At 42.3% G+C, this 12,718-nt stretch overlaps 1 protein-coding gene across 4 annotated transcripts; it reads left to right on the forward strand.

Annotated features, from left to right (window-relative positions):
• Window positions 1–4,604: 4,604 nt before the first annotated feature.
• GTPBP8 (GTP binding protein 8) lies at window positions 4,605–12,292 on the forward strand. Of its 4 annotated transcripts, none has more exons than XM_081908559.1 (7): window positions 4,605–4,941; window positions 6,405–6,833; window positions 8,585–8,683; window positions 9,740–9,870; window positions 10,480–10,579; window positions 11,856–11,974; window positions 12,077–12,292. In XM_081908559.1, the coding sequence occupies exons 2-7, from the start codon at window positions 6,498–6,500 to the stop codon at window positions 12,153–12,155; spliced, it is 864 nt and encodes a 287-aa protein (XP_081764685.1). In that variant the 5' UTR covers window positions 4,605–4,941; window positions 6,405–6,497; the 3' UTR covers window positions 12,156–12,292. The 4 variants fall into 4 exon arrangements, with proteins under 4 accessions (XP_081764685.1, XP_081764684.1, XP_081764687.1 ...); XM_081908558.1 differs by having other exon boundaries at window positions 4,821–4,979; XM_081908561.1 differs by lacking the exon at window positions 12,077–12,292 and adding an exon at window positions 10,744–10,850 and having other exon boundaries at window positions 4,821–4,979.
• Window positions 12,293–12,718: the final 426 nt, after the last annotated feature.

Genomic DNA, 12,718 nt, shown 5'->3' on the forward strand with positions numbered 1-12,718 from the left:
CAGCCCTTCCCACAAAGACATTTAAAAGGAGTATGAGATATTAATCAGCCCAAGGCCTGGTTGAAGAGGAACATTTTCCCCTGGGTGTCTAAAGGTATATAAGGACGGTACTAGCCAAATCCTCCTGGGGAGAACATTCCACACATGGGGAGCGACTGCAGAAAAGGACCGTTTTTGTGTTGCCACTCTCTGGACCACTCATGGAGGAGGTACACAAAGAAGGGCCTCAGATGATGATTGCAAGGTCTGGGTCAGTTCATACGGAGGGAGGCGGTCCTTGAATTATTGCAGTCCTGAGCCGTTTGAGGCTTTAGAAGTCAAAACTAGTACTGTGAACTGGGTCTGGACACTAATTGGCAGCCAGTGCAGTTGGGCCCAAGATTGGTGTAATATGCTCAAACCACCTTGCCCTGATGAGCAACCTGGCTGCCAAATTCTGCACCAGCTAACGTTTCCGAACCATCTTCAGAGGCAGCTCTACGTATAATGCGTCGCAGTAACCTAACCTAGAGGTTGCCAGAGCATAGACAACAGAAGTTAGGCTACCTCCATCCAGATAGGGGCATAGCTGGGCCATAGCTGAAGCTGATGGAAGGCACTCTGTCCCACTGAGGCCACCTGAGCCTCAAGCGACTGCCAAGGATCCATAAGTACCCCCCATAAGTACCCCTGCATACTTGCTCCTTCAGAGGAAGTATAACCCCATCAATAATAATAATAATAATAATAATAATAATAATAATAATAATAATTTATTTGTACCCCGCCCATCTGGCTGGGTTTCCCCAGCCACTCTGGGCGGCTTCCAACAAGGATTAAAAATACATCAAGAGCAGGCATGTCCAAGCACACCCCCACACCTTTCTCTGCAAATACTCGCTCTTTAAAGCCAACTCGGAACAAATGGCAAATCGGGTTTCCCACAGATTGCCGTTTGCTCTGATTCAGCTTTAAAGAGCAAGTTTTGGTGGGAAAAGCTCTGGAGCACAAAAACGGGCACTCAGACATGGAGCAGTAAGGCACAAACCATGCCTGGGAAGTGAGGAGGAAAGGTACAATAAATGTGGATAAGCACATGTCTTACCATCCCTAATCACAAGGAAGGAAATCTTAACCTTTTAATTTTTAAAACTCCATAGCCTTCCAGAAGATTGAATGGATGAAGCTGCAACTGGCCAGCAGAGAGGAATTTTAGAAGCAGAAAGAAAGAATTTACAGCCTAAATTCTGTGCAGCTAGATCCCAGTCTTAACTGGAGCAGAAGCTTATGACACAACAGTTACCATGGCTTCCTGTGCGAGGTAAAATTTTGCAGAGGCGTTTGAAAAGTTAATGTGTATTGCTTATTCTGAGAAACACCCACTCTGCTGATAGCCTCAATGAGAATTTCTTTTTGGGTGACTCTTACGGAAGGAACTTTTACAAGAGAGTGTTTGAAAAAGTCTAAATTCCCAAATGATTTCTAGGCGGGTTTTCTCCCCCTATTAAAAACCTCAGTTTCCATATTTGCAGTGTCATGCTTATGACTTCAGCTGCATAGTTAGAAGCTGTGTGGGCCAACGATGAGAAACATTATAAATGCCAACAGTGACCTGGTGACAAAATTCCTCTTTCCACAAATATATGCCAACAAGTAAGAGTTTCTGTTCTCAAATAGCTGCTGCACATCTGCTAGATGGCAGCTCCTAAATGAAATGTTCATTTCAGCAAACTTTAGTTAGATCCCACCACTTCTTAATGTATATATTTATTTGGAATTCTTTATACAGTATCCTGATCTACCCCCTTAAGAAGATCAGAGCAGAACACCTAAAAATAGCAAAACAATGTAAACAAGCAGTATTTTAAGGGTTCCCCCCCTATTATGTTTTACTGTAATTTTATTGGTGTTAGCCGCCCTGAGCCTGGCTCTGGCCGGGGAGGGCGGGTAAAAAAAAAATATATATATATATTATTATTATAAAAGGAAATGCTACATTCAGCAGAAACATACTGCAGATTCAAAGGGGTTGCAGCAGTTACTTATTACAGCCTAGAGTATAATTCACATTGAATATTACAGGCCAGGTAAACAGCAACCCTGCAGTGCTGTCCAGAGGCATCAGACCCCCACAACCATCACTGCAGGCTTGGAGTATGGCTGTAGGTCACTGTTATATGACCTACTGCGGCTTGGAGGGCTGCACTGATAAATATTAGCTTATAGCATTCTTGCAACATAGTCCAATGTTAACAACGCAGGGTAGAGGTGAAGCCAACACTCATTTGGATTCCTAGTAGAAAATAAAATGCTCCATACTCCTCAGGTCGCAGTATTCTCATTCTTTCTCAGAGCTCCTTGCATGCCATATCAAGAACTCAGTTGCATGCAGAAGTCTTACATGCAGCCAGGTTGCAATTTTAAATGCTGGAAACACAATATGCACCTAAAATATGTATCTAAAAAACAAGTTGAAAATGTTTTTTTTTTAATGCATAGAATTAAAAGATGAACTCCTGTGTTTGAGACTAACATTTGGTTGTTTTTAAACTCGAGCCACAGGCTCATGTAATGCAAGAACACCAGAGCAATGTTCTGTAGTATGGCCCTACTTGTTTCCTCTACTGTATTTCCCAACTTCAGGGGTGAGTGCCGATACTTACAGAGCCAAACAGCACCAGCCATGCACAAGGTATCTGCATGCAAGTCCAAGATTTGCAGAAGTCCATAAAGATCAAAAAAGTTTCGTGGACAAGAAAAAGGAAGAAAAACTCTGTGTTGGCAAATGCAGGCAGTCCCATGAAAACAAGGGGAGGAGGGATATAGCACAAGCACAGCTGTCGCTCTCAGGAGGGGTGGCTTTCTCTAGGTAACCTGAGAATTCCTGAGAAAGTAGTGTTTTCATATAATCAGAGAGTTGGAAGGGATCCAAGGGTCATCTATTCTAGACCAACCCCCTACAATGCAGGAATCCCAGCTAAAGCTGGGGGTTTGGAAGCTGGAAATGAGGCAGCCAATATGATCCTTGCTTTCAATATGTCCCCACCCCAGCTCCACATGCAAGAAACATTTTGTTGCAGGACCGAATATCGTCCTCAACTTCATCCCCTTCCCAGTTTTGAATGACTGACTAGCAACATGCTTTTTCTTGTACCTTTATTGCCACCCGGCGGTGAAAGCAAGAACTGCTCGTTGTATCGTTATTGCTTGGAGATAAACATGACATATCTCGAATAATACGCAGTGGATGCTTCTTGTGGTTCGTTAGTTACTGATGGGTTCTGACTCTGAAGGGTTTTATAAAATTATATTGATGCTGGGGCTTCATTTCAAAAACATGGTCCTCAGGTTTCTCCAACACATCTCTTAGCAGCAATGCGGTTTACAATTTCCCCACGTTTCAGCTTCTAACACCGTCCTGATGAAGGCCAGCCCACCCATGAGGCAAGGTGAGGCGCCTGCCTCAGGTGGCAGGATTCACTGACGCAACAGATCCCTATGTCATCATCATAGGTCATCATCATACCGTCTTTCTATCTTACAATACTCAAGGCGGTTTACAAGCTGAAGAAACAAAAAAATGTACATCTTATAATAATCTAATGCAATACAAAAATGTGATAATAAAAGATAACTTTAAAATAGGCAACCTACATCAAAAAAGTAACATTCAACAATCATTAGAATAGTATAAAATATTAATATCAGCATATAAATGTCAAGCTTTCTTCCCCCCTTGTTTCTGATGTAGATCTTCCTTTAGCCCTTCTTCCATAGCAGGGTGGGAAGCACAGTTTTGGGGTCCACCTCAGGTGCCAAAATATCCTGGGCCAGCCCTGGTCCTGACCCTATCTTCTCACCATTTTCTTCTACTCCAGCCCCATAGGTACCAACTCCCGGGGCCCTGGGTGCCCAAGCACCCACCAAATTCCCCATGAAGGGGCTGGGCACCCGCTAATTTCAGTGACAGGACCATGCACACTGCATGGCACCCACGGCCCCGGGGGCAAAGCTGGCACTCCTGTCCAGCACCATGGGGCAGCAGGCTCCGAAACCCTCAGAAACTAAAATAAACGCAGGGCACTTTTAAGTGCTGCATGAGAATGAAGGGGAGGGCAGAATGGTGCCCCCATCCATAGTTGTCAACTTTTCCCTTTTCTTGCGAGGAATCCTATTCAGAATAAGGGACTTTCCCTTAAAAAGGGGCAAACGTTGACAGCTATGCCCCCATCCCCAAGGAGAACGTCTAGTCTGAGTGGCCCTTTTGCAGACCTAGCAGTCAGAGCAGCCCAAAGCATGCTTACTCAGAAGTAAGCCTCAGGTGTTCAACAAAGCCTATTCCAAGTAAGATTCCTGTGTGGGCAGGAATGTACAATTCCTGTATGTACAGACAGCGGCTCTGACGCCACGTGCTCCTCTTTCTCAACAGCGGGAATGAAGGCGATTCTCTCCATCTTGGAGGAAATCCAGGTTCTCCCCCCCCCCCTCAGGCCGGACTGTGATTTGACAGCATTGCCTCGTCTTGCCTCCCTCCCTTTCTCAATACACGCAGGCACCAAGTAGCAGCAAATGCAGGCATTCTGACTCTGTGGAAAGGGTGAGCTATTTAAAAAAGAGTTTTGAAGCCGCAGCGACCGCATTGCCTTGCCATCGCCGATCTGGCCCGCAGTGATCCCTCCTTAAAGCGAAGGGAGCAGCCCTGAGGCTGAGCGTTTGACTTGGTTGTCGCGCTTGCAAAGCAGCCTTGCATTGACTCCTCGCCCCGTTGCAAGCAGCAGGCGAACGGGAGACCTACAAGCAACTCAGAGGAGCTTTACCCTACAAGTGACTTAACTATTTGCGGTTCTTTAGACCGGGAAGGAGGCGGAGCGATCGTCCTGGCTTCCGGGTTAAAGACCCCGGCGGATGCGCTGTGCTCCCTGGCGTAGATTGCAAGCCCTAACTAAGCATGTCTGCTTGGAAGTAAGTCCTGCTGAATGCCGTGGGGCTTATATACCCAGGTAAGTGGGGGAAGCAGCAGTTGTGGCTTTAGGTATTCAAAGTGCGGAGAAAAAAGCGTGGCGCATCTTCCTATGGCTGCTGTCGGGTTGGCGGGTGAGCACTTATTTTGGAAGATGCGCCACTGGAGCGAATGGGTGCCAACTTTGGAGTCAGCAGGTAAATGATCAGTTTCAACCGAGGGCTCCTTTCTCCATTGGCTTGAAATGGCCCCTTCTTATTTATTAAATGAACAGAATTGTGTACTCAGTATTGCCTAATTGCGGAAACGGAATAGTAGAAACGTAGAGGTGGAAAATACCCCAAGATTAATCTAGTCCATTGCAGAAATCACAACTAAAGTATCAAAGGCAGATGGTTATCCAACCTCTGCTTAAACTACCTGACTTTTAGAAGACATTTGAAGGCAACCCTGTTTAGGGAAGCTTTTAATGTTTAACAGCTTATTGTATTTTAATATTTTGTTGGAAGCCGCCCAGAGTAGCTGGCAAACCCAGCCAGATGGGTGGGGTATAAAAAATTATTATTATTATTATTATTATTATTATTATTATTATTATTATTATTATTATTAAAAACCTCCCAAGGAAGGAGAGTCCATCTTCCAAGGGAGTCCATTCCAGCTCTTAAGTGGTTTACATAAAATAAACATTACAGCTACCAATAAAAGTCTGAAGTCAAAAGCAAGCTGACCTATTTCCCTCCCCACCCAAAGTATAAATAAAATCAGCAGTTGAAAATATATATGTTATAAAAATACATATTGAAATGCATGTCAACTTTACATGTATGTTTTAATGGACATCCATGAAAATGTCTCTCACCAATTTGTGGATTTTTGATGGGGATGGGGCGTATGGAATATTTAATTTTCCAGTGCTGGCCCTGTTTCTATATCAATTTTCTTCTTAGGGTGTAGTCCCATGTACCTGGGAATAAGTGCAGCTGAACTTGGAGGGAGTTACTTCTGAACACATACACAAAGGATTGCATTTTTAGTTTTGAGCAGAAATGTGGAGGATTGCACTATGTGTACAGTGGTACCTTGGGTTACATACAGTACGCTTCAGCTTACATATGCTTCAGGTTACAGACTCCGCTAACCCAGAAATAGTGCTTCAGGTTAAGAACTTTGCTTCAGGATAAGAACAGAAATCGTGCTCTGGCGGCAGCAGGAGGCCCCATTAGCTAAAGTGGTGCTTCAGGTTAAGAACAGTTTCAGGTAAAGAACGGACCTCCGGAACAAATTAAGTACTTAACCTGAGGTACCACTGTATATTGTTCTGTCTGGCACCTGTGCTGAAAGTCTTGAAGGAAAGCAGTGGTTTAATGCACTGAGGGATGAATTTGCGTTTGTGTATTGGTGGTGGTGTTTTTGGCAATTGCTACAACAACTTAAATCCTCCTCTTATTTCTCTTTAAAACAGCAGTCAGAACTCAAGAACCCACAACAGAAGTTTTTGGTTTTAAAAATATGAAGGACCTGAGTTGATTGTGTGGCTGTTGAAAATCCAGGCACAATGGTGCTCCAGAAAGCAAAACCAAGAAGACTTCTAACAATTAGCTACCTGCTGAGGAGACACCTTGCAACCAGAAGCAGCCCCATAAAGTATGCTTCGTTTTCAGAAGTCTTGCAATTAAACGAAAAACAGTTCACTGGAGTCGCGTTCCCTCTCCAAGAAATGGCAAGATACCTGACCTCTGGCGTGGACACGTCATCCTTCCAGATTTTCAATCCTAACCACAGTGAAATCAACAAAGCAGAGGCGTTTTTCATTTCAACACGGTGGCACCCCATTGATTATTTCACTTCAGCTGTCCGGATGGATCACGCTCCCCAATTGTCACAGCCTGAGGTGAGGTCAATGAAATCCAATTTTTATCCTTAGGAGCAACTTCAGTTGCCATGTGAGTGCTTATGGGAAAGGAAGAACAAATGTAGCCAGAATTGCATTGTTTGAAGTGTCATGAGGTGGGGGAGAGAGGAAGGGGAGTTGCTAAAGCTATGGGTTGTATAAATGTACTTTGCTTTGATTGCATAATATGGCCTTGAATTCAGTTGTCAAAGCAAAGTTTCTGGTCCTTATGATGGAGAATTTCGTACATGCAGCTGTTTGCCCAAAGCAGCAAGTTTGCAGTGGCAATGATGTTAATTTAATAATAATAATAATAATAATAATAATAATAATAATAATAATAATAATAATCTGCCCATCTGACTGGGTTGCCCCAGACACTCTTGTCAGCTTCCAACAAAATATAACTGATAACTGTCTAGCCATGCTAGGTCACTATGTGTGGAAAATTAGTATCTTTTAAATGAGGTGTTCTGTAAAAGGTAAAAAGGTAAGGACCCCTGGACAGTTAAGTCCAGTTGAATTCGACTATGGGGTGTGACTATGATTTTTCTGTAACAAAACCTGAAGAGAAAGCTCTACTCAGGGGTACAAGCTGTGGTCAGGTGTAGATTTAGCCTTAAAGCTAGGGGGAATTTGAGCAGCCTTCCAAATAGGGAGTTTCACTCAATACAGCACCCTGTTCTTCCTTGTAATCCCCAGGTCCATCCTTTATTCCCCATCCTTTTGCATTACAGTGGTACCTCGGGTTACATATGCTTCAGGTTACAGACCCTTCAAGTTACAGACTCTGCTAACCCAGAAATAGTACCTCGGGTTAAGAACTTTGCTTCAGGATGAGAACAGAAATTGTACTCTGGCAGTGCGGCGGCAGCGGGAGACCCCATTAGCTAAAGTGGTGCTTCAGGTTAAGAACAGTTTCAGGTTAAGAACAGACCTCCAGAACGAATTAAGTTCTTAACCCGAGGTACCACTGTACATACATTGATCTTATTTACTCTCACTGCTTCCCCTGTGTGCCAGTGCTAAGAAATGAAAAAGTACCATTTTAAAAAAGGGGGAGGTGGAACACATCAGAATATAAGGTGCATCCAAATATATGTAAATCATGTCTGTTTAAGTAATCCTAAGCATACTTGGGAAAGTGAATACCATCAAAATCAATGAATATTCACTATTGTCCCGCTAGTTTCAGAATTGGGGAACAAGCTGCAGTCCTAAGTGTATTTATTAAGAAATACATTCTGTTGACATCAGGCATTTCCTTTCAAGTAAGCATGTTTAAACTTGGTCTGTAAAGTTGACAAGCCAAATAAATGCAACTTTCCTAATTTCATAATTCCAGTAGCAGAATTTCAGGTTGCTCTCCCACATTATTCCTCTGTAGATGCAAACTTCTGGAAAAGCCAAGGAACCTTTCAAAGTGGCATGCATTCCTCATACTAATTCTCCTAAATGGGACTGCTGAAATCTTGTCCATGAAGAACTGATGACTCTGGAGACTCCCTTTTCTTTTAGTTGTCCTCAAATTTCGTAGATCTTGAGAGTTATTTAATCCAAAAGAGAATTGAGTTGTAGCAAGAAATCCATATTTTCTGGAGAAATGTATTATTTGCTGTACCTGGGCCTATCTGTTGAACTGTGCACTGTGGTCAGGGTAACAACAGAGAGAATAGATGTACGATTCCTTGCTTTAAGGAGTCATTGGATGAGAAAGATAAATGTGAAATAACTGTAACTTCTTCCCACAGGCTTGCTTTTTAGGAAGAAGCAATGTTGGAAAATCCTCCTTAATAAAGGCTCTGTTTTCATTGTCCCCTGATGTTGAAGTCAGAGTTTCCAAAAATCCAGTAAGTAGCATTCAGAGATTTTATTTGGAATTTAATTGAGCCCAACTAAAAGCAGGCTGTTTCTGGGTTGCATCTCAGAGCAGACCCATTGAAATAAATGGACTAGTCAGATACAGCCCTCTGTTCTGTGACATTTATTGTGACATTGTTTGTAACTGGTAGAAAGGATCCAGCTTGGAAGGAGAGAACTGAGAAGCTTTCATGTCTCCCCAAGCACAGTGAGTTTGAAATTAGTATTTCTATACCAGAAATGTGGTTGCTGTCCCAGGTGCTCTTGGATCTCTACTCTCTTGTTGGATGATCAGGTGTTGAGAAATTGTGCTATATACCATATTTTTCGCTCTATAGGACGCACCCGACCATAAGACACACCTAGTTTTAGAGGGGGAGAACAAGAAAAAAAAATTTTCCCTCTCTGATTAGAGCCCCTTCAGCAAAGTGGCAGGAGAAGTGGAGCCCCTTCCATTTCTCCTCCCGCTTCGCTGAAGGGGCGCTGTGCAGAGAGGGAAAACTGCGCAGCACCTCTCCAGCGAAGCGAAGCCAGGAGAGCAAGAGGGATCAGTGCGCACCGATATCTCTTGCTCTCCTGGCTTCAGCGAAAGCAACGCGAAGCCTCCGGAGGCTTTGGGCGTCCATCCCTAAAGCCAAGAGAGTGAGAGGGGTCGGAGCGCACCAATCCCTTTTGCTCTCCAGGCTTCAGCGAAAGCAATGCGAAGCCTCCGGAGTGCGGCGGGAGCGCTCCCGCTGCGCTTTGGAGGCTTCACATTGCTTTCGCTGAAGCCATGCATTCGCTCCATAAGATGCACACACATTTCCCCTTAATTTTTGGAGGGGGGAAAATGCGTCTTATAGAGCAAAAATACGGTACTCTGTATGAACAGCAATCTCCCACAGCCATCCGATGATACTTACATATGCTTTCATGTCAGAGACTGGCCAAATGAAGAGCAGTGGCATTTCATCATCTTAACTGAGAAACCACCCCAGTTTTGCAGTTTTGGAATAAGATGAAACAAACGACCAAAGAACCCTAACCCTCCCTTTTTTTTTCTCCAGGGCCACACTAAGAAACTGAATTTCTTCAAAGTGGGGGATTTATTTACTTTGGTGGATATGCCAGGCTATGGTTACAGATCACCCAAAGATTTTGCAGAGATGGTGGAGCCTTATTTAAATCACCGTGCAAAGTAAGATAACAGCTTGAAATTTCACTTCAGTCTTTTCTACAGGATTATGTGGGGAAATAATTTAGATTAAACAATATTATTTTTAAAAACATCCCATTTTATAACAATATGGGGAAGTGTCTTAGACTAACTAAGGCATGTGAAATAGCTTTTAGATGCAGCGTCTATTTAAACTTGATCCAGTCACAGTCATAGTCTTGCACCATTCTTTATAGCAGTGGTGGGGAACCTCTGGCCTTCAAGTCTAATCAGGCCCACTGAGCCTTCCCATTTGGCCCATGAGGCTGTTTTATATGCATCAGGTGTAGGGCAGGTAAACCCCCAACTTGGCCAAATGCACTGCTGATTGGAGGCACTTGCAAAACTTTCCACAAAGCCCTGTGCAAAAAGAGGTCACCCAAAATTGTCGTGATGCCTACTGATTGCCTGCCCCAGAATAAGCTCATTCACCCAACGGTAGTGTGGTCATCTGTATCATCCTAGCAGGTAGGAAAGGATGACCACATTGTTGCTTGTATAATTGTTGCCTGGGCTAGATTTAGGATTTGCAGATAAAGAATATATATTGCTGCAAAGCACAGTTGTGAGCTGTGGTTTTATGTTTTCTAGTCTAAAACGGACATTCTTATTAGTGGACGGCCTGGTCGGAATTCAGGAAATGGACAAAGTTGCTATAGAAATGTTGGAAGAATTTGGAATCCCTTATGTTGTGAGTTGTGATTTTTGTTTAAAAATGAAGGCAGTCAGCAGTCAATATATTGAACTAGGAGGACTAAAAAGGCATGTAGCAGAAACGAGGAACTATTCATTGCCATGTAAGCAGACTTCTGCAAGTGCAATGGGGCTTCTTTTCTTTTTTCCTCTTTCCTGTAGCCCCGTGTGACACTCCTCCAATCTGCTCATCAGGGTCCCCAATTCAGGTTTTTGGCATGTTTGGAGGCTCCGGGAGGAAGGAAAGGAAGAGGAAGCCATTAGTGCAGGTGCATGGACAACACTAGATGCCATTCACCATTCCGGCAAACTTATACATTTGTCCAGTTAATATTAGTGTCCTTTTTTATTATTATCAGTTGAATAATGGTTTGAAAAATGACTTGCAAGTAGAAACTATTAGACTTGACTAGGAGGTTTTAAAAGCCTGTGTTGAAAAAATAATAACACAGGCAAGATTTTTATGAATTATGATCATAGGTGATTAAAAACTGAAGCAGCTTTATCATGTTCTGAAGGTATGCTATTAACACCCCAACTTTCACTATGTGTGCATTGATACTTGTTAGAATCCTAGATTCCTAGGTGTTATTTAAATACTGTATACTGTTTTAGCTTTCATGTTTGTGAAGGTGAATTTGAAAATATAAAGGTTTCTGACCTTGCCCTCAGTCCTAACCAGGTTGCTTAGCCCTAACATAGATCCTCTGGTCAAAACAAAAAAAAATCCTTCCAGTAGCACCTTAAAGACCAACTAAGTTAGTTCTTGGTATGAGCTTTCGTGTGCATGCACACTTCTTCAGATACACTGAAACATCCTCTGGATCCAACATAAAATAGTAATCCAAAACATTATACTGGAAGATGAAATATATTTGTCTTGTAGATTTAGAAATTGAAAGAAGACATAAATATTGAAATAAATAAATATACAGTACTAAGTTATTAGTCTGATCCATTGACTCTTAAAATGTTCCCACTAAGCCTCATCCCTTTCTTTTTCTTAAGAAAGATATGAAAACCTGTTGGTTTTTTTCCCTCGCACAGAAGTCTCCATAAGTATAAAGCTGGAGTGAGGAAAAGTTGGAAGAGAACAAAATACACAATTTGGGTTTTTAAAAATTGTTTTGTAGAGTAAAAAGACTCATCAAGAATGTTAGCATACTTACCTAATCTGAGAGCTAAATTTGAAAGACTTTACCAAGAATTCAAGACTTCTTTGAGAGTTGCTCTACAATGTTTAAAATATTGGGCGTGTGTTGTTGTTTTTGCAGATTGTATTAACTAAAATTGACAAAGCATCAAAAGGAATGATGACAAGAAATGTGATACAGATTCAAGACTTTGTTAACAAAAAGACACAAGTGTGCTTTCCTCAACTCTTTCCTGTCAGGTAAAACTTGAAAAGGGGTTCTTACCCAGTCAGAAACAGAACTGCACATGTAATGCAAATGATCCACTCTCAACAAATAACATTTTCTCATTGTTTCTACAGTTCTTTGTATTGCTTTGGAATCCATGTGCTGAGATGCTTTATAGCACACATTACTGGAAATCTTCCCCTGTCCACTTGATGATACGTCATTCCCAAATCTTAATGACTCGTCTTCATTGTTCTTCCAATAAAAGAGACAAGATTTATTGCTCTGTACACTTCTCTTTTTTCCAAGCCTTGTGAATAATTTGTGTATAATAAATGCTATTTAAGTTATTTATACAGCTTCAGCTAATTATTTCACAGTGTACATATTTTCTCACCCTTGACTGATTGGACCAGAGCTTTAGAAGCAAAGGTCTATGCTTAGAAGCACTATGTGTTTCTCTTTAGTCCAGATAGAGAAACTGAATGAGAGCATATAATGGAACCCTAACAGACATGGATCAGCTCACAACTGAGTGCAAGTTCAACTCTGCAGTTGATCGCCAACACTGTTCAAGCATTTATGTGGCTTTATCTCGCCATATGTTAAATGGCCCAGCTGCCACTTCATTTTAATTAAGTCACAGATTTATTACAATATTAAATTGACCGGACTAGTGTCCCTTCATGAAGTGTTACCCTCAGTTGGCAAGTATTTTGATACATGATTATGCAGGAGGGAGGGAAATGAGCCCAGTGGCATAAATATTTACATAA

Source organism: Podarcis melisellensis (assembly GCF_964234715.1).
Source record: "Podarcis melisellensis genome assembly, chromosome: 4".
Taxonomy (NCBI): domain Eukaryota; kingdom Metazoa; phylum Chordata; class Lepidosauria; order Squamata; family Lacertidae; genus Podarcis; species Podarcis melisellensis.